A 23476-nucleotide genomic window follows, 5' to 3' on the forward strand; every position below is an offset into this window, starting at 1 on the left:
AGGTTCCCTCAAAAATGTTAAAAATAGAACTCCCTTACAATCCAGCAATTGTAGTACTAGGTATTTACCCAGAGGATAAAAAAAATACAGATTCAAACAGATTCAAAAGGATACATGCACCCCGATGTTTATAGCAGCATTATCAACAATAGCCAAACTATGGAGAGAGCCCAAATGTCCACTGACTGGTGAATGGTTATATATATATATATATATATATATATATATATATATATATATATATGTATATGAATATTACCCAGCCATCAAAAAGAATGAAATCTTGTCATTTGCAATGACATGGATGGAGCTAGAGTGTATTATGCTATGTGAAATAAGTCAGTCAGAGAAAGAAAAATACCATATAATCTCACTTATATGTGAAATTTAAGAAAGAAAACAGATTGAACATATGGGAAGGGAGGAAAGGAAAAAAAGGGAGAGGGAAACAAGCCATAAGAGACTCTCTTTTTTAAAAGATTTTATTTATTCTTTCGAGAGAGGGACAGAGAGTGAGAGAGAGAGAGTGAACACGAGTGGGGTGAGGGGCAGAGGGAGAAGCAGACTCCCTCTAAACAGAAAGCCCAATGCAGGGCTCAATCCTGGGACTCCAGGATCATGACTTGCACTGAAGGCAGACGCTTAACCAACTGAGCCACCCAGGTGTCCTGGGCAATGTTAGGGCATATGTTAGGATGGTATATGTTATGATGAGCACTGAGTATTGTATGTAAGTGATGGATCACTGAATTCTACTCCAGAAACAAATATTGCACTATATATTAACTACCTAAATTTTAAATTAAAAAAACAAAAATAAATAAAAGTCTGAGTTAAACACACTCTTGTACCTGCTCCAATAACCCTTTCAATGGTGATGCATGAAGCTTCTATCTCCTTGGCAAATTCATGGACAGCTTGATTGGGATCCTCATAGGTGTGTGGATCAATATAAGTTCTTACTCCTGGCAGTTTAACTGGAAAGATAAATGTGCATTAAAATATAACTGCGTGTGATAGATGAATGAAATCATAAACATTATTAATATGCAACTATAGCTTAAATCCCTAATTCCTAGAAATGGCTAAGCTTCAAGGACAGCCCCTCTCCTGAGTTGTGGGAGTCATTTGTATAGCTATGTTATTTTTATAATTTTAGAAATCTGGATTGTTGACATGTACAAGAAATGCATATATGACAACATATTTGAATAGATATATCTTTCAACGATAATGTTCATAGAGTCAGTCTCTAAGGCAAACTAAGATAAGTTTGTTTACTAAACTGGCCAATGAAATGCTAGTGGGTTATTTGTTGTTTTGTTATTCTGTTTCACTTAAAATGCCACCGCAGATGAATGTTGGTTTTACAAAAAATAATTTAAAATAATTTTTCTTGTGCTTTGGTCCAGTAAGACTAACACAGAAGTCAAAAGAAAAAGATAAGTTCTAACTCTCACTCTACCCCTGTACTACATGGCTTTATCCAAGACTTTAAGATTCTATGAGCCTCAGTTTCATCTCATTTAATGACTTCCAATTTCACAAGTTTTGGGGTTTTTTTTAAGGATAAATACCATTAAATAAGATAGAATGTATGAAAATAGATTCAGTGCTTTGTAGCACGAATTATGGCTTTAATGATTTTGACTTTTATGGTCATAACAGAGTGACAAAAACAAAAGAAATTATTTTTATTTACTTGGCAAATCAACTAACGCTATACTACTTATGAAAAAATACATATTAAAATACCATTAATTAGAACTCGTTTAGGCTAATTTTTAAAGCATGTTATCAAAACTTGATTTTCTATGTTTTTAAAAAGGATAGTGTTTTTCAAATCGTTGAACAAAGGTTGTTGCTACAGGCTCTGCTCAGGGAAATTCTTGCTATAATGCTAGAAAAAAAAAGAAAAAATACTGAGAAATTTTATTTGTTTCATCTCATGGTGTTATTTAACGATAAATTTCTACTGACTGTGCTGGAAGAAATTAGAATTGGCCTGGAAATTTGGTTTGAAATATAACAGCTTTTTATATTGATTGAAAACGTTTTTTAAAAAAAATAATTATAATAAAGGTGTCCTTTAAAAAACTGAATAAACCATCCAACTGCTGCCTACAGTCAGGCAGCAATGCCCCCAAGCCCATATGCTTTACAGAAACATAACAGAACACTTATATTTTTTTAAACACAATATTTTGGTCAGTTATTACAAATCTCCTTGTCTGAAAATAAACAAAAATAATAATAAAATCTCCTCTATTTTGTTTTCTCTTGATTTTTTACAATTTGCTTACTGTGCCCATTATGAAAATGCATCTTTTCCTCTTCTGGATCTTGTTTTGCTTTGCTGTAACCACACCGCCTGGAACAGAGTAAGCTACAATTAGCCACATCTCCAAGTGTTGAATCACATGAAGCCCAGAAGCATGAAATGCAATTGAAATGATTGCAGCCCTAACTGATTTTCACACTAGTAGCATGAAAAAACACCAATCCTTCTTTTGGATGAATCATATTTCCCCCACCAGTATCTCTCAGTCTTGCCCAGATTTCACTGAGAAGTCAGAAGCCATCCAAATCCATTTTTTAAAAAAAACTTTTCTCCACTGTACACCACACTCCAGATATTTTGTTTCCTTTCTTTCTTACTTTTTTTTTTTTTTGCCGCCCCATAAGCCTTTTTACAGAATGTATTGCCCCAAATACATTTCTGATTCAATAAAGTCCTCCTTTCAGTATCTTACTCTATAATTTTTTCCCCCCGTTTGGGGGTCTTTAGTTGCTCCACTGGCTCTTCTCCACTTAATCCGTTTAGATCACTACCAAATTTATCACAATCTGCAACCCTTCTCAGTTCAGCTCCACTCCCCAAATCTTACTCTCTCCTGTTTTACTCAACTACTTACTAATTTTGAAGTCCTTGCAACCTGCTCCTGTTATTGAAAAAATTTGTCCTTGGAGGTTCACTAATGACATAGTCGCCTCATGACTTTATCTTAGTTTTTAATTATTTATGAAATAAATAATCCCTGAAATCCCTGACTACTCCTTTTCTGATGCTTCTTGCTCCTCTCTTCATTTATACGAACTTCTCTCGTTCTCTACTGTCAATCCATTCATTTCCATCAATTTAATTAATACCTCTATTCTGGTTTAATTCTTTTGAGAGTTATACTCTTGTTCCTCATAGATTTATTTTATAGGGATATTCCACTGGCATACAAACTCAATAGATGAGAAAAACAAATCAGTATATTTCTTTTGACTTTCAGTCTTGATCTTGTTGCCTTCTTTTCCTGTGAATAACACTGGGAAGGCCTTGGCCCCTTTGAGAACAAAGCCTTATTCTTGTGTACTTCACAACAAATTAGTTGCCAAATCCCAAGCATTGTATAACATAAAAGTCTTACAATTCATCTCTTCTTTTTCATTAGCTCTACTGCTTCTTCAATTAAGGCTTTGTTATTTTTCATTGGGATTGCTATAAGTGACTCAGAACTGATGCTCCTACATTCTGTAACTATTTTCCTAAACTCTACTAGACATGGCTGTAGCCAAATTACTACAAATAAGGTACTCTTCTACCTTTTTTTCTCCTGCAAAATCTTCAATAAAATAATAAGATTGAGATTTCTAAACATAGCCCTCATGCATATTTCCTACATTATCTCTGGTATCTTCAAAGATACTGGACTACCTTCAGGTCCTCAAAGTATTTCTCCATGCTTCCACACATTTGCGTATACTGGTTCCCACACCTAGGATATTCTTCTCAACAATTTTCAGTTATCAAAGCCTAGTTCAATTTTTGCCTTCTTCATGCTTTTTTTTCCTGATACCCCAACTTAATGTAATCTTTCCCCATCTGAACCTAATACTTTTCTGGACTCCTCTTACATTGTGATTTCCATTTCAATGCAACATAATCATTTTGTATGTCTTCTGGAGCTCTTACTATTTGTCAGTTCCATAAATGGCAGCAACTAACATTTATCTATAAATTTCTTCAATGATCTAGCACCTGTCTCAGAGTTGGCACCAAAAATTTGTCACATTGATGAATGAATAAATGAATGAGTGAATGATATTTTGATTGAGTCTACACAATGACAAGTATTTGGAGAGTTGATGAATAGTAAGTTGATGTCGTACACGATAAAACATTAAAACACTGACTCAAATGAAAATATTTAAATTTTAGTGAAATTCTAAGGAAGTGAATTTACTATTCATCAGGTCTCATAACAAAATTGAGTTTATTAAAAACAAATTTTCCATTGATTTCTGCATAAAGAAAACAGAGCCAAAATGATAGATTGACAAAGTATTTTCATTTCAAAGTTGGTTGAAAACTACTATGTGATGTAAAGGAAGCATCTGATCAACACATACAAATGAGGACTGTTCTTTGTCATATTCTATGATATTTCTTAAATATATGTATATTTTGATATATAAACGAAATCTATTTTATCTTATATCACTTTCTAGTGTATAATTACATATATATTATACAAAGTAGATATAACACAACCCATCTTGTGTCATTTTTGAAAGAAAAATACAATTATCTTTGTTTTATCATGTTAACAAACTGGCAGTTTATTAATAAAATACAGCTAAGTGAAATTTGAGTAAATTTGAAGTAATATACTTAATAGCTATGCTGTTCTTGGGTGAGGAAAAATACACAATGGGGATTTGGTGGCTTTTCAAATTTTATTCATAACACTTAGATAGCTGCATTTGTCATCCAAGAGTCCTTAAGACATCTTGAACCAAATCACTGCAGTGAAATGGAGAGAAAAAAAAACAAATACATAAAATCATACTAAAATTATATTTGGTCTGACATTTAAGTTATTTTAATGCACTGTTCATAATTTTTCTAGATATTACATTATTCTTACAATCTTTAATGCATGTGTCTCTAGAGAGAAGTTATTGATACTTTTTAAAATCAATGTTCTAACTACAGTTGTGTGAAATCATCCTGAGATTTATGTTATTTAAATAATACCGACAAAAACCTTTGTTAGACGAATTCTAAAGAGACCTGAAAAGTATACAAGTTCTTGCAGTTTACTTTAGAAAACAAACATCCATTCTACCTTCAACTCTCCTACCTTCAAGAAAAAAAAAATGAGCTTTCAAACTTGTATCTTCAAATAGTCTTTATCATTAAATAAGCCTCATAGATTTTTAAATTGCATGCAAATTCCTCATATGAAAATGGAAATAAAACTTTGGATCTCATCTAAAAAGTGATCTGGGAATACCTTGGTGAGGACTGGTTAACATTTTAATACCTAAGGTGAGAGTCAGGAGGGCAATAGAAAGGAGTTATTTTTGACTATGGGCATCTCTGGAGCTCTATAACATATACGGCTGCATGTCACATTAACATATAAAATTAAGTTCTGGAACCCCCAAAAGCATCATTAAAACAAGCCTCAACAAGATACAGCAAGTAAAAGTGCAGCTGGCAGAGACGGGCACTCAAGCAGTGGTTCAGCCTCACTAACAAAGCATTGCAGGATGCCTGTTCATTCAGTATCATCTTCTGTACCTGCCCCAGATGCATAATTTTAACCCATCAGACAAACAGTCAATAAATATGCCATTCTGTACATAAATTATGCCTCCTACCTTCTGGAACCAATTTTTTTTTTCTGAATGGAAAAGAAACAGTTTCTTCATTTTGCTCCATATCACAATTTTAATGAGCTTTGGTATCATTGTACTAAAAATATCTGGAGTGTTTGTAATTAGGGGAATCATCTTTTTGTCATTTATACTTACGTTCTCCTAGAAAACAATGCTGCCTTACTGTTTAGTAGTAGAGGTGGGCATGAGAAATTATATTAAATGTAGGCGTAATTCATATTCATTAATTCATATTTATCAAAAATTCCTAGAAAGACACTTATTATGTAAATATAACAATAACTTTAATAGGTTATTTAGAAACAAGTCTATTTTCTCCCATACTTGTCCTAATAATTTGGGTAACACATCTTTGATGATACTAATTTTGATCTTGAAAACTTAGCCCCAACCATAACATCTAAATTTGTATATTTGAAATTTCCATAATACATGAAAGAGTAAGCAATAATCTTTATGTATGGATGGATGTGCCAATGAGCAATTTAATTCTTGGATGTAAATTAAGAATTTGATAATAAATTAGAGTATGAATGTCAAGCCCTCCAGAGTACCAAGCAATGCATAGAATTAGTAATTTACTAAATGGCCCCTTATGGCCAATGAGGGAGGATGAGTGAAAGCAATAGCCAAAGGAGATTGTAAATCCTTGTTCAACTACAGCTTCCAGAGAATCAGAGTTTTCCATTGCTGTAGACTACAGAAAAATGCTGGTAAAAAAACAAAACAAAACAAAACAAACACCAAAAAAACCACTCCCCCCCCCCCGAATTCTAAATAAGGTGGGGAGGGGTGCAATGATGGGAGGAGAAATAGTTCCGCATTTTGATTTATTTGAAAGAGAGAGCATATGCAGTTCCTAGGTCAGAAATGGAAATGTATAGGTTGCCTAGTTTCCAGATTGATTAGGAAATGCTTTACCTATATTTTAAAACAAAAAAATAAAAATTCAAAAATTCAAAAAATTCAAAAGGCAACAAATAGCAGCAAACAGTCACTTATATTTTGCTTATGGAAAATAAAATCTTGCAATTTAAACCTCTTTAAAAACCACACTGCTCCATATATGTACACTCTCCTATTCTTACATAGTAATGACCTCAACTACTGCATAATTTGTTTAAAGAATTTTATTGCTAGCATCTTAAAAATAATAAGTTACAGCTTCTGAGGAAATAGTTTGACTTTTTCACTTCAGGATTCTCTCCAACTGAACAAAAGTAGTTTTAATGAAAGCTCAGGTAATTCACCCTCATAAAATAAAGAAGCATATGAACACCAGCTTATTAATATATCTAATAAATACTGGAAATAGATTAAGTTTTGTTTTATGGGATGATATTGTTCAATAAGAATGTGAGTGAAAATGTAGTGAAATGAGATTGTGAATATTTAGCTGTATTGCTTGCAGGACCTTGACTCTCATTCATATAGTCTTCATTCATATACTAGGGTACTGTGAGTTTTGAGTTCCTCATGGATAGATTTAAGTCATACAAAAAATGCAAGTGATCTATTATTGTTTACTGAAAATTTTCAAACCTACTTCTCAAGAGAAATGTATTCATGTTGAAAATCGCACTTTCCTTGGGATATGGGAATGTACTGATTATACGGCACAAAATGAAGGCATAGCTTCCAAAGTTCCCATCTCACATTCTCTCAGGATGCTAACCACGCTATGGTTAAAGGCAATATGAGACACTAACTTATTTCTCATTTTATGCCTTGCATACCATTTTTAATTTCCATATTCTAAAAGACATAGAAAAAAAGAATACCTTTGAAATAACAGCTTCCAAAATAGTATAGTACATGTGAATTGGTAAATTTTTCATTAATGAACTCTTCAGATCATTTTAGAATGAGCAATAGCAAGACTTAAACACTTTCAAATACTCAAAGATGAATTGTAGACTTTTCAACATTGAGTTAAATTTTAATTGACTTAGAATTTTGATATAAAAACACATTTCACGAAGTATGACATGTGAAGACTGTCTCCCTGTTTTCAATAAATTTTGTTCTAATGCGAGAGTAGGTAATATCCTATTAATTTTTAAACTATTTCATGAATATGAGTATTGGATTTCTCAATTAGAGTAGGTTCACTTAATATCTTCAATACTGTCTCTTACTTGAGGTTCCACAAGTACTATAAAAAGGGATTTGGGAGCAGTTCATTGTTGTATTTTACATAGCAAGCCTTCAATTGGAATTTAATATATTCTCTATATATTGAGGGAAGCCTTACATCTGCTTGCTATGAGCACTTTAAATGGGGGTCTAGAATTATAAGGGATAATTTTATATTCTATCTCTCTCTCCTAACTCTATAAAATGAATAGTACTTCCACATACCTCCCTGGCAGAAATGTTGTGAAGATGAATGAAATAATCTTTGTTGTATGTATGTGGAAGCAAAAATTTGCTCACTTCAAATTTTAAGAAACGTTCACTTAATATAGAGAAAGAAAAATAGTTCATTGGAACATTAAGATAATCGGGTTTTTTTGTTTGTTTGTTTTTGTTTTTTAAGTAGGTTCCACGTCCAGCATGGAGTCCAATGTGGGGCTTCAACTCAGGACCCTGAAATCAAGACTTAAGATCAAGACCTGAGCTGAGATCTAGAATCAGATGCTTAACTGACTGGGTTGCCCAGGTGCCCCAAGATAATATTTCAATATAATTTGTGATCTTTTTGGTCAGAGAAATTTGATTTGGTTTTGGTTTTGGTCTTAACCTCTGCATTATGACAGAAGCTAGAGTTTTTCCCTCATTTATTTGATTAACAGTATTTTTAAAAATCTCCAGGAAAATGAGATTGATTTCCTAAAAGTCACAGGATAAGTAAATGAACCTTTAATGCCTCTGTTTTGAGAATATAAAACTATTTCCCTTGCCACTTGAACACTTCAGAAAAAGTAGTAAGTGATATGAAAACACTTGAAAAGCATGAAAATTAATGAATGAAAAAAATAGTCTGACATATGTTTGAATTTAAGAAATAAAAGTAAAAGCTATTTTGGGACCACGGGATCTTTCAGATGGACTTATAATAAATATTATACTATAAACATATTTTGGTTTTTGTAAACATAAACACAAATGAATATTAAAGGATAAATGACAATGTTATTTTAGAAATTACACACATTAATGTCTTATTTACATTAAAAAACAATCCATCCAACACTGGATATTTGTAAAAACAGATTTCCTTTGAGAAGTAAAATAATAATTAAAATCTCAAGACAGTTATGATGGCATAAATCAAAGACAGCCAATAAAAATACCTCTCCTAAAAATGTAGGCAATCTTGGGTACTTAAAATTTAGGCCTCTAGGTTTCATTCATAAATACTACAGAAATATTTTCTATTATTGGGTAGATTGAAGTCAAAGAAGAAAGAATATTTGAAATATTAACATTATATATAACGGCACAGATTTCACACAAAGTGGGCAACTAGAGTGATGAAAAATAATTTGAGATCAAAGGTGGCAACATCTAATTACCAATTTCATCTTATAAATGGTACACCATGCATTTGAAAAAGAATGGAGCATGGTTTTCTGGTGAGATATATAACACAGCAAAACTCACAACTCTGGAAAATTGAAGAAGCATTAATATAGTTGAACTGCAGGATCAAAGATCTCAATCAGTGGTTTCAAGATTATGCTTTTCAGACCCTGAGATTTCCACAGGTATGTCAAGGTATTTTTAAAAGCCAGTGAATTTACAGTGGGCAATTTTAATTGCTTTGTAATGTAATACAAAATAAATAAATTATAAATGTATAAAATACATTATATTTTGCGTTACATTAAGGTCAAAACCAACTATACATGAGTGGTCTTTCCAGAAATGAAAAACAGTGAGATTTCACAATCTCAAAATGTCCAACAACCTTTGCTCTATAATTGTAAATATGTCTGTTCACAAATGCTGATAGAATATTCTTCCATTGGAAAATATTTATGTGTTAATTGACTCATACTGATTTGATTATACATGAAATTAGATGACAAGATTTCAGGTCAAGATTTTTCAGTATGTCAGTATTCTCAGTAATTCAGTATTGACTGTACTAGGAAAATTATTCTTCTCAGCCCTTAATTTCCACTATAAAAGTTTGTTTTCTCCTCAATGCTTTAATCAAAACAGATAGTATTTTTAACTGAAAGCTTCTAGTGACTTGACATTCCATTACAAAGTGGAATTTCAGAAAACATAACAATAAAAACATCTTCAGCTTCCATTCCTTCCCAGTAATAATTTTGGATAACTCTCTTATAGTCTGATTTATGTAAAATCAATTAAAATTTGTTTCTTCTGCTTTATTTTGTTTTGTTTTACTAAGAATGCATTAAAAAAATTCTGGATCTTCCATAAATTTTTCCATAAAAACCGTTAGCATTTTATTCGGTATCTAAGGACATTTGTGGCTAAATCATTCATTCATTCATTCATTCATTCATTCATTCATTCATTCAGTGTGTGTGTGTGTGTACATGCGCACACACACACAAAAATACACATGTACACACAAATGCACTCACTGCCTCCACAATTACTAATGTTATTTGAATAAAAATATTAGAAAAACGTTTCTGTTATTAGGTTTTCTGATGTGTCCTTTGTGAAGGAAGCATTCTGCCTTTCCACTTTTCCTCTTCTATTTATTTTATAAACTCCCTGGAGCCAACTGTATAGCGGGAAAAGATACTATTTTTAAAATCAAGCATTTAAAATCTAGTTAACGTTTGTTTTTGCCAATACTTTTTAAGTCATGTCTTCATAAATTTTTATACTCTCATTAAGGTTATATTTGAGATTTACTTCAAGGTAATCCTGGATGTCGATCTTTTTTCCAAGATGTAAATTCTGCTTATTCTACATCAGTGATGATCTATCTCTTATAACAACTATACTCGAGATTCAAATAGCATGAACAGTTCAACAGCTGTTTGTTTTTTGGCTTTCATAGAGTAAAAAAATCACAGTGTAAAGCTATTTATGTTATACTTTAGCCATTGCCAGATTTCAGGTTTTTTTGGTTTGTCACCACAGCCCCATGCTCATGAAAGAATTTTCAGAGTAAGTTAAATCATGCGAAGCAAATCTGTGCTTTCATATTAACTTCAAAACTTTTTTCAAGTACAAAAATTTCAAAAGACTGAGAAAAAGATCTCTGAGTTTTATCAATCTGCGTGTTACTTTCTCTCGTTCTCCAAAGATCACTGGTATCCATTCCACCATTTCTCACATGTACACACGTGAGCATATATTCACAGCAGTTTTTTTAATCAACAAAAATTAATTTACACCTAGAGAATGCAGGTTACAATTTAAAGTGCCCCAAGAAAACCTAATACTTCTCTAAAATGCAACTTCGAATATATTTTCCAGGCAAATTTTGACTACCGATAACAGCTCAATACAATAGTGCAGGGATTTCGACTCTTCAGTCTGGGCAGGAATTATCTAGATTATTTCACTTTTTACAAGATAGCACACTAGGTCTCTGGCCTTTCCTCCTAGCCTACAGCCTTATAGCTATACCCCAGATATATATTTAGGATTTGCATTTGTAAGTAATTAAGACTATCCCATTTAGACCCTGATCCCCAAAATGTGCATATTTTTTATTTCACTGGCACTTCTAATATCTAAAATAATTCAACTTGAAAATATTAAATAAACCATTTAAAATTACACGTGGTTCTCCAATGCCACACATATTCACAAAGATTACAAAAAAATAGAAGATCCCAGTTAAGTTATGGTCATTCCATGGTTCTGGGAGAGAGAAATGGTGATTTCACCTCGAAGCAGCATTTCAGCACTTCCATATATGATATGATTTTAATCTTAATGGCACAACAAACACAGCAACATGTTAAATGTAAAACAAATGCTACAGTCTTACAACTTCTGGTTTAGATCAGGACCACAGTAAAAGCTTTGGAAGAGAAGTATGAATGCTTGACATAAGATGATGTGCTATATGTATATTTCATTTGAAAATATCCATTATCCAATGACTTGTTAAGATTCCCGTTTGGAAATCAGTTTTAATCTACTCTTCTACAACTGGTGCAGTAACTGTTAAAATGTACACAAATGGAGAAAAATAAAAAAGGAATGCTGACGATAATACATATAGGTGGGACATTACAGAGGAGTGAAAGCGGGAGGGGAACACTAACCATATTAGGCTTGGATGGGCAACAGCGCACAGGGAAGAAGCCCTTCCACAGCCACACTCGCAGCAACTGAAAAGCAAACAAGAGAGCCCAAGATAAGGAAGAGATCCCACTCCCTCATTATAGCATAAAGACACTATGAATTTAGACAGGTGTCTGTTTTGCTTTTCAAAAGCAAAATCCCTAAATGCATTACAATTAAATTTCTTCCACAATGCCTTTCAAATTAAAAAGCATTTTATGGATTTAAGAAATACAGAGCCATATTAAATAGTTATTTTTATTTTACTTAAAATGCTTATTCAGTAGGAAATATAATGAGCCAATGCATTTGATTATGCAATTAATATAGACATACAAATAAAGATGTAAGCCCATTTAAATATATCTTTCCTCAGAAATTCCTGCAAAATTTATATTCGGAAGACATGCTAAATTGTCCTTTAAATACATGTTTGCATAGAGCCTACAAATTAGGAGGGAGAATAATGTCCTGCTAATTTGACCCACTGATTTCGTATGCCAGTGGCATTATTTATCACAACCTATTGAAAATGTTATGCTTACATGACTTCCCCAATCACCTATGGAAAAGTACCAATTTAAATTTACATATTCAGACTTAAAAAATGCATCTCCAAATATATATTTGTAGAGCTACTGCTATATTTAAAAAGCAAACTATATATAATACACGCACTTTTCTGGATATTTCAACATTTAAGATTCATTCAAATTTTCCACATATTCATAAAAAATCCAGAAAATACCAAGTAAATTGCTTACTAAAATGCACTTTATCGTTAGAAACCACATAAACTGATTGCAGAGTATAACATAGAAGTTATTTAGTGCTTCAATGCATTCACTTGCTCGTATAATTTATGAATAGCCTTTCTAGTGATTTCAAGAGAACTGCGAAATGAGCTCAGCAGTGATACATAAACCAGCAGGCCTAGGGTTTTGTCTAAAATCTGTCTATTTGAACTGTAATTATTTGAGATGTATCTACTCTATTTTATAACAAATAAGGAGAAGAAAGTGAAATATAAACATACAACAAATTTGGAAATGCTAACAAGGTAGACAAGTATTTCCAAATCAAATTCCAAAGGGTCTTTTTCAAAAGAAAAGTGGGAAATGCTCTCTCTCTCTCTCTCTCTCTCTCTCTCTCTATATATATATATATATATATTTTTTTTTTTGGAACCTGATGATGTTTTAATTTTTAGGACTACTAACTCTCTGGGAATTTGGCTATCACTAAAGTGGAATCCTAGTATATAAAAATGGCCACTGTGACATTTATTTCCTATTTGACTATTTATTATAATATATTTTTAAGGGGTGTCTGGGTGTCACAGTCGGTTGAACATCTGCCTTCGGCTCAGGTCATGATTCCAGGGTCCTGGGATGGAGCCCCATGTCCAGGGAGCCTGCTTCTTCCTCCCTCTGCCTGCTGCTCCCCTGTGCTTGTGCTCTCTCTCACTCTCTCTCAAATAAATAAATTAAATCTTTTAAAAAATATACCTTAAAATTATTTCACTGTAGAGATCATGAAATTCAAAGTTAAGGTATATCAAAATATTAAAATACTTAAAGAGTAGTTAAAACATCTGTGAAATACTTTGGCAGATCTTAATATATTTCTTTATAATTATATTTATTTCATTAATGTCTTAAACATGTACTGATCTCTTATATAAATCAACTTTCCTGTTTCTGTCTGTACCAGCACTCAGATTCGGGGTTGCCAAACTACAGCCCATGGACCAAATCTAGCCTACCACTGATTTTGTAAATAGGGTGTTGTTGGAACACAGCCATACTCATTACTTGTGTGTGGCTTGTTTAGTGTTGTTATGACACAGTTGAGTAGCTGTGACAGAGAATGTAGAGCCCTAAAACATTTACTATCTGCCCTTAAAGAATGTTTGCCTTCCTCTTCTTAGACTATTAGTTTCCTAAGATGAGGATGATTCTTTGATCTTTTCTTTTTCTTCACAGTTTAAACGAAATGAATGGCATGCATAAGTCGTCAGTGTTTTACTGTAATTGGTATTAACTATGGCACAATTAGCTCAATTTACTGATAGTTATTAATGTGGAAAGTTTGCATATATGTGTTAATTTCAAACAGCACAGTTCCAACTCAATAAATAATTAATAAATAGTAATTGTTGACAAATGTATCTGATTATTTTTCAATGATTAAAAAAAAAGGATGATGTGATCTCCTAATAAATTACAAACACACTTCTAGTTGTAAATTATACACAGTTTATTAACTCATGTAGAGCTGTGTTTAGGAAGGTGGTAACTTCACTGTGCTTTGCCATTACCTAACAGGATTTCATATTCAGCCAGTGTCCTGAGACAAAAAACACACTGACGATCCTAAAAATAATATTGTTTCAGTCATCCTAATTTGAAGAATTATAATAAGGTTTTTGTCTTACAATTTGGTACATACACACATACACACACACACACGCTATTCGCTGTAACATCAAATCCATAAATTTTAGTCTTGATGAACTTAAATCGCCTTACTTATCACTAGAATTTTAATTTAAAGTTTTAATAAACTTTAATCAAAAATACGAAATCATGTAAAATCAAACACTTGTACTTCTATTTTTTTTCTGAGTCATTCCTTTAGATTTTGCACTGATAGTGTCTGACTTTTTTTCAGATGGCACAAATAAATTACCTTGGGTACATTAGTTAACCTCTTTGTGTTTCAGTTGACAGCTATAAAATAGGAATAATAACAGATCCTATCTCAACAGTTTTGTGAAAATGAAGTGAGAGAATATATATATATATATCTTCACTTAGATCAGGATCTGGCATAGCACACGTTTTGGGAGAAAAGTGGTAGCTTAGTCTTAGTAACATCATAATCAAAGTGATGGACTAGATTCTTATTATCTCTGAGGAATTGTTTTTTTCATGAACCATATAATATTATCATACTAAGTATTTCCATTTGTAATATAACTAAATAGCTGATTACATTCAGACCGACTGCTATAAATACAAAAGGCCCAATGTAATTTTTTTAAAAATCATTTCCATAAAATATTTTTTCTAAGGATTTAGCAGTGATCACAGCATTTTATGCATTATTAAGACGATTAAAACTGAAGTTCCTTTACGAGGACTATCTGAAGTGTAAGCGTAACCCCCCAAATAAATCTTCTAAAATAAACGCAGGATGCTGTCACAGTAATACCTCAGCACCAGATGGTATATATGCTCTTTCCTTAATCAATAAATACTGGAAGTACAGGTTGAAAATGCTTACAAGCCTCAGAGATAATTTAGAAATAGAAACCAAAATGTGCTAGAAATAGCAGCCAATCTAATTTCTGTGAGCTGTGGCTCCACACAGGCCCCATCTGCATTCTCATCAGTCTGCAGCACCTGGAAGTCTGTAAGTAACTGCATGCAGCTATAACAAGATCATTATTAGCCAAGTTTAAAATAGTTTAGCTCTTCCAGGCTTATAATAAAAAACTGTGGGTCTTTGTTTTAACAAGATATTTCGATTTGTCCTTCAGAAGATTAAAATATGATAACAGAAGCTTTCCAGACCCAAAGAAGATTCAAACAGAATTACTTTAGCCAGGACTTAACACAGAGTTGATCAATATATGCATGAAGTGTGTCAATGTAAGTAAGATAACCTCCCTCCTACCAAAGCAAGGTGATTATAACTCTAGGGAAGAAATTCTCAATAATAGTAGATCAGAGAACCAAGACTACAGGCTACGAATAGATGATTTAAATTCTTAAACAAGAGATCATACAAGCAGATAAGAAAAACACTAAGACCTTAACAGATAAATGAGAGCAAAGCAGGAAGAGTAATTTCACAAAACAAGTACTTTAATTAGGTAACAGATATTTTCAGTTTCTCGGTAAAAAAATAAAATAAAAAGGTTAAGAAAACGAAAAGGGCTCTGTTGTTTACCCCTTTTAAATAAAACAACAATAACAACAACTGATGGTACTCAGGACTAGAAAAAACAGACTGGCACTCAGGTCACTGAAAAATGGCACCAAGCTTTTAGAACAGAATCCTCTAAAACCTATCAAAAAGCAATAAAAAACGTCCTCACCTTTTGACACCATTGCAAAGCAAAAGAATTAAGATCATGGAGTTTGTAGTCAAACTAGGAGCAGTCCTGGATACATCCATTACTATGTGGATCGTTTGGGTAAACCAGTCATGGATGTGAATGAGATAATAATAGAAACTGTCCCACATAATGCAATTTCGAAGAATGAGTTTCATAATACATGTGCTGCTCTTTGCCCTGTCCCAGGCTCACAGTGAGCATGGTAAAAGTTTGAAAACTGACATTCTTATAATAATCTGGTCTTAGGGAAAAGAGTGAGGTGCAGAAAATATGCATGAGGTTGGCCATATTAAAGGAACTAAATAATGAATATTTTGAAGTAAACAAAACACATTTGTGGAGTCTATGATGCAATGAAAATCTAGATGATACATATATTTATTTTAATTAGTGTGCAGAGAAGTAAAATGATGACAAAAGTGGTTTTTTAAGAGCTATTGTTGGAATGTTGCATCAATTAGCATTATGTGGTCATTTTAATTTTCTCTGCTTTCAATTTTTTGTGGTTATTTCACTTTATAATTTTAAGAAAGTGAAACAAATTATTTAAACAATTCCAATTATGAGGTTTATCACAATATACTGTCAGTATATTACACTCTCAGTTTTTAAATGATGGAAATAATTTCAATGTCTACGAAATATTTATAACAAAAGAAACTAAGGAAATTGTTCACTGATAATTAACATTGACAGTGTTAATCATTTTATAGATTTAAAAAATCTTATAATGCAGTATCTTTTGCATCTGTGTCTTAATTCCCTGACCTCTTCTAAGACTTAGTACTGATTTCCTGATGAAGCCAGGCTAAAACACTACAGAAATCTTTTGCAAATACTGAGCAGGGGATAAAAAGCATAATTATAATGTACGTGGCTCCCAAACTCTATTCTTCAGTCCCCATGCTTCTCACACAAAGGCATAAAATTATTCCACCTTAAAGAGAAGGAAATGCAAAATGTTTATAAAGAACTTTTTATTTTATTTTTTTAATCGTGTCTTTGAGTAACTCCAAGGGGAATACCACATCTACCATACGTACTGGGATTTATATGTGCAATTCAATCACTATTTCCAAGTCATAGTCCAGACAAATTGAAATAGGATACTGTTATATGCAGTAATTTTTCAAACTTCTTTTCTAGTTCTCTGTTTCATTCTCACTATACAGGTTCTTATCCCCCACCAAAAATTAGAGATGCCTCCCTATTACCCCAAGATGCCTTACCAACAATTGTCATACCTAAGTACAAGTCCCTGGTAGATGGGTTTTGAAACATCAGCGGATCTCCAGTCTTACCTAATCAAGTTCCAAGCCTATCATTCTCATATCTTGCTGTGAAATAATGAGATATATATATGGTATCTACTTCCCAGTTCCTGACACAGAACTCCTTAAACCCTTGTATACAGGGGTGCTAGGAGAATCTTTGCTCCAACATTTATTCTCTGACCCCAGTTCCTGGCACAGAGCTCCCAAAACTCTTATAATTTCCTAAGTAATAACAGCCCTAGGAGCATCTCTTGTTCTAATATTTGATCTTTCACCCTGGTTCTTGACACAAAGCTTCCAAACGTCTTGGAATTTCCTGGGTGATAGGAATGTCTTTTGTACTAATGAAGTGATTCCTGGTCGTCTCCTTGATGGAAGCTGGTCACCAGAAACACTTAGGTCATAATAGAAGTATGGAATTTTCAGTCACACCCCTCATTTTCCAAAGAGAGGAGAATGGCTAGAAATGGAGTTCATGATCAATCATGCCTACAAGATGAAGCCTCTGTAAAAATCCCAAGAGTCCAGAGTCCAGAGAGCTTCCAGTTTGGTGAGCACATCCATGTTCCAGGAGGGTGATGCAACTCAACTCCACGGACTAGAAGCTCTCACAGTTGGGGGACCCTTTCAGGCCTTGCCGTATGTATCTCTTCAACTGGCTCTTCGTCTGTACTCTTTATTATATAATAAACTAGTAAATGTAAGTAAGTGTTTCCCAGAGTTTTAAGACCTGTTCTAGCAAATGATCGAACTCAAGGAGGCAGGTCATGAGAACCCCTGATGGCAGGACAGAAGTTGTGTGCAACCTGGGGACCGACTGCTTGTGATTGCTCTCTGAAGTAGAGGGTAGTCCCGTGGGACTGAGTCCGTAACCTGTGGGGACAACTCCAGTTACTGTCAGAACTGAATTGAATTGCAGGCCACCCAGCTGATGTCATAGAGAATTGCTTGATGTAGAAAAACAAACAAAACAAAACAAAATGCACCTATCTGGTATCAGAAGCATTTTGAGTATGGTAATAGTCTGAGAGTAAAGGAGAAACACAAGAGGAGTATGTCTTTCCAACACATTTTCTTTCTCCTTGTGTTTCCTGTTTCAAGCCTGAAATGTCCTATTAGTATACTCATCTTAGAACTAAGAATTCTAGGACTCAAAGAAGAAGCAGCTTTCTCGAGATGGCACTGAAAGGGAGCTGTGGAGGTAAGATGTGGGCACCAGTCACTGCCTCATACTTCATTGGAAGCACAATTCCTTCCACATCTTCCAGTTCCTTTCCCTCCTGCCTAATCCCCCAGCCACAGCCCCCACCCCTTTGTTGAAAACCTAAGATGTTGTTACAGAGAACTCTGCAATAGACCTTTCTTTCTTCCATCAGTAGTTTGTTACCAGGTTAAAAAAAATCTGATAAATTAATTCAAAATAAATTACATACAACACTTAAAATCCCTGTATAAGGGGCTAGCCTTTACTGTAGCAAAATATACCAAATTTTGTTTGAAAGTATTAAAGGATAGATGCCATAAAAGTACTTAATGACCCACACTCTACTATTGCATGTATAACATGGAGATCAAGTCATATAAGTGACTGAGGTAAATAAATTATACACATTTCAAGGATTTCTAAAATAAAAACAAAACCCCAAACTCTACAAATCTAAGTGTGCCATGTGCAGCCACCCTTTGCCTTAAGGACGAAGTCACAAAAGCAAACAAACCAAAAAACTCACTGACTTTAACTTTGGAATCAGGAACTCTCCTTATTTCTTACTGTGGAAACAACCATTAGAACCTAGGCATATCAAACACGACATGAAAGTAGAAAGAAAGCTTGAGGAGAGTTATCTTTAGACAACATTTCAATTGATCTATTTCCCAAGCTGTACTTTAATGAAGATTCACTGTATTTCTTTTAATCATTCTAATGGGCCAAAGATCATTATAAAACAGGTTCTTCTTCCATGAATGCCACAGTTAAAGGCACGGATGCAGCTAGCAAATGTTATTGAACATGTTAGATTCAGTCGGCTTATTCCAGTATATATTTAAGCATTCAAAATGAATTTCACCAAATATTAATCACCTTTTGTAAACTTTTGGCTGCTGTAGTAGACACAATCATCCTCCTTACTAACGAACATTTACTAAGAATCTATGTGCTGTGCTCTCAGAATAAGAAATTACATAGAAACAACTTTCTACTCACATTATGCAAAGATCCTAAACCTAGCTACAGATTAGAGCAACAGGTGATATTTAAGCAAACAAAAACCAAAAAACAATTTCCAGGCCTCACCCTAGAACAATTAAATCAAAATAGCTCGGTTGTGAGATCCAGGTGTCATTATTTTTCAAAACCTGTTAGCGGATTCTGAATTTCCTCCAGATGGACAACCATGGATCCAATAGGTTCTCAATAAATAATTGTTGTATTGAATGATGTGCCTTTTACTAGTGTTAGGGGAATTTGCCTAATGAATACAAAGGGAAAGGTTTGTAATTAGCATATTAATGGTCTGCATGTTAATAAAAACTTCTGAAGTGCCTAGACGTGCTTAAAAACAACTTGTTCTCTGGTAAGTACTTTAAATAATTCTGCAATTTGTTTACAATGTTAATTTATATTATCTACAATTAAGACTGGTTTGTTAGGTAACTATAAATTTCATCCTATTCTCTACCTTTTTAAACCGCAAGTTTTTTTCTTTTTTCTTTTTTTCTTTCTTTCTAACATCTATCTTTACAGGTTTCTTTTAATGGCAAGTTGAATGTCTAACAATAGACTCTTTTGAACTTCTGTATTTCAATACTAGTTACTTGGATTAACTAGAAGTCATAATATCTCAACCAAAGCAACAAAACTATAAAATTATCTGTATTCAGCATCTCTATTTTGCCCTGGTAGTTACTGGACCACAGACTTATATAAAGTTAGATGAAAGCAAAGCTCTGACTTTGCTCTGAAAGCAAAGTTTTGCCACAGATTTGTCAGAAGAGCTTTCAAGAAGTGGATATTTTGACATAAAAGATTTTCTTTGAACTGTTACTGAGCTCGAGTAAACCAGAACCGCATATATATTGAGTTATATAATTTCATATATATATATATAATGTTTGTATATATGAAAGCTCATGCCAAAAACAGCAGAAAGGACTGGAGATGAGGCTGGGGAGGGTCACAGGTTGAGGCTGTGGATGGCCTTGTAGATGTCTAGAGAGTCACAGGACACCATCACACTATCAGTGAACCGATACAATTTCTGTTCATTCTCCTGGTCTGGCTTAAATTTACCATTTCTGCAACAATGTTTCTGTACTCATTAAAGCAAAGATAATCATACCCTCTATTCTATTCTTGTATCAATTGTTAAAAATACAATACTAATTGTGTTACATTGAAATGACATGTCTCACTATTAGAATATCCACGCTATGAAAGTAGGAAGCATGTCAAAGACTCAAATCCCATTAAAAAAGCAAATGCTAGGGGCGCCTGGGTGGCTTAACGGGTTAAGCGACTGCCTTTGGCTCAGGTCATGATCGCAGGGTCCTAGAATCAAGTCCCACATCCGGATCCCTGCTCACAGGGAGCCTGCTTCTCCCTCTCTCCCTGCCTGCCGCTCGCCCTGCTTGTGATCGTGCTCTCTCTCTCTCTCTATCTGACAAAAAAAATAAATAAAATCTTAAAAAAAAAAAGCAAACCTTATAGGTCACCAAGGTCAGAAAAATCTGCTTTAGTGAGCCATAGCCAAAAGAATTACATGATACATCAAGTACTTTTGCAAAAAGTGGCTCCAGTGCAATATTTTGAACAGGAAAATCACATTGTTTCACCTTTTCATACATTGCTTAATGTTTATTATTCAAATTTAAAGAACTAAATGTCACTACTATATTACTATACACTTATATGTCTACAATTATATATGTCATATGTATATATATGTGAAAATATGTATAAACATACTATATGCATAAATATATGTAAGCTATAATTTAGATATGGTCAACAGAACACTAATGCCTTTTTACTATATTTGGTCCACATACTCTTATCAAGTATCTGTATTTTGAAGCCCATGTCCATCTTGTCTGCTCAGATGGAAGAATGTACCTTAGAGGTCATATCATTCCCAGACATGGCTCAACTGGCCAAAGAACATGTAGGCCAAGGCTCAACGGATAGGAATGCTTGCTTATTATTCATAGGAAGCTGTAGGACAAGTAGTTAATCAGCACTACTGTAAAGATATATACACCTCATGAAATCTCTAACATAAAGAATAAATATATTTGTTTTAGATTCAAATCTTTTGAAATGGAAAAGACCCCCAGGGACCAGAGGAAGTGGTACGAGAACATGAGCTAGCATGACATCCTGGGCCTCCAGGCAATGGCGCCCACCTTCTCAGAAGACCCCTGCCCCAGATTTGGTCCCTAAAATCCTCCCTTGCAAGCCATCAGGGAGTTGGGGACTTTTGAGCACTAGCTCCCTATTCTCCTGGGTGGCACCACACAAATAAACCAGCTATCTTTCTTCACTTCAAAAGCCTGGTGCCAGTTTTTATTGGTTTGCTGTGTGTCTGGTGGATGAACTCTCCTTCAGTTCAGTTACACTCTTCTGAAAACTCAACTTCCTCCTCAAATAGCAAGTAGGAAATAGGACATTGTAGGCATTAGGTAAGTAGGACAGGCCACAAACTGAGATCTGACCTCAAAAACTGGCAAACAGGTAGGTAAAAGGAAAAGTCTGCTATTAAGAACAGCTACAAATGTAATTTTTTTCACCTTTATCTCAATCTCACTTCCTCCTCTTTTTTTCCTCCCACTTTTCTGGCATTGTAAAGACATATTGGTTCTAAAGTTATCTGATAAAACAAAATTCTTCTTAAACAATTTCTATCCTTTAACTTCTGAATAACATGGTTTCTTTCATAAACCAATAAAATTCAAAGTGATACTGATTTGAAATAGTGTTTATTATTTATTTATTTATTTACTTACTTACTTACTTTGAGAAGGAGTGAGCAGAGGGGTGGACAGAAGGAGAGGAATAGAGAAACTTAAGCAGACTCTGCACTGATTGTGGAGCCCACCATGGGCCTTGATCTCATGACCCATGAGATCATGACCTGAGTTAAAACCAAGAGTCAGATGCTTAACCAACTGAGCCACCCAGTTGCCCCTGAAATTATTTATCTGATCACTTAATAAAAAGAATTCCCAGTACATTCATGGTTATACTCCTTAAAGCTTTTCCTCTTTAAAAATGTTTTTTTTGTGATTGAAAACTAAGCTTATAAAGAGACCTGTACTACTAAACAGTGAATGTATAAATGAGACTATACAAATGGACAATGGGTAGACCAAATAAAAAAATAGAACTCTGATACCAAACCTGCAGCCACCAGTCTAGATAGAAAGCCAAAGCATAAGCTTGTAGCAATTGACCCAAGTGGTCAATTGGTCAGGACTATATCAATAAATGCCAGCTTCCCTAATTTTTGTGCACTCTTCCAACCTAGGACCAACTAGAACAAATCAAACATGGTCCCTTAACCAATCCCACAGGATGCTCCACTTCTAGTTAGCCCACCGCCAGCTACCCCATGCCAATAACTTCCAATCGGGGCAAAAATAAAGCCTTCCCTTCTTTTCATTCTAAAGGTTTTACACTCCACTGCCTGCCTTTGGGTTTCTGCCAGATGCAAGTGATGGTGGCTGATTCCCTTGCTATAACAATCTCTTAATAAATAGCCTTTGCTTGTTCTCATTTGGGTGTTTTTTGTTTATTTCCATAGAAGAGATCATCTTTACTAGTTCAATAAAGGAAAATTACATAGATTCATCTTTGCAATCAACTGGCATCTTAGTTCTGTTCTGGCACAATAATAGTGTTGACATACAAAATACTGAATCATATGTTGCTTTCTTCTACAGGATGATGCCATCACTGAGCAAACATCGATTACCTCCATTTGTACAAGCCTAAAGTTACTACTGAGCTTTTCTCTTCCAGTCACTTCACTGCTGAAATGAGTCTATCTTTGAACCTCCTTTGAGAGGAGTGTGTGACTCTCATGACTAACCTATCTGTGCTTTGCTATTTTAGGTTTTAATTTACTTTGGAAGAAGTAGAGAGGAAAAAGTAAGGACAGATAAAGTT

The 23476-nt window shown here is 33.9% G+C and overlaps 1 protein-coding gene across 5 annotated transcripts in view; it reads right to left on the reverse strand.

The window, feature by feature from the left end:
* EPHA5 (EPH receptor A5) overlaps window positions 1-23476 on the reverse strand; it is a 336182-nt gene that overhangs the window by 42982 nt on the left and 269724 nt on the right. For 3 of the 5 annotated variants that reach the window (XM_057309796.1, XM_026508978.4, XM_026508977.4), the window contains 3 exons: window positions 11892-11957; window positions 2304-2371; window positions 852-977 (listed from right to left, as the gene is read on the reverse strand). In XM_057309796.1, the coding sequence (XP_057165779.1) occupies window positions 852-977; window positions 2304-2371; window positions 11892-11957 (260 nt within the window). The remainder of the gene's footprint in view (window positions 1-851; window positions 978-2303; window positions 2372-11891; window positions 11958-23476) is intronic. The other 2 variants (XM_057309795.1, XM_057309794.1) reach the window with 1 other exon arrangement.

The sequence above is a fragment of the Ursus arctos genome, unplaced genomic scaffold (genome assembly GCF_023065955.2).
Source record: "Ursus arctos isolate Adak ecotype North America unplaced genomic scaffold, UrsArc2.0 scaffold_9, whole genome shotgun sequence".
Taxonomy (NCBI): Eukaryota; Metazoa; Chordata; class Mammalia; order Carnivora; family Ursidae; genus Ursus; species Ursus arctos.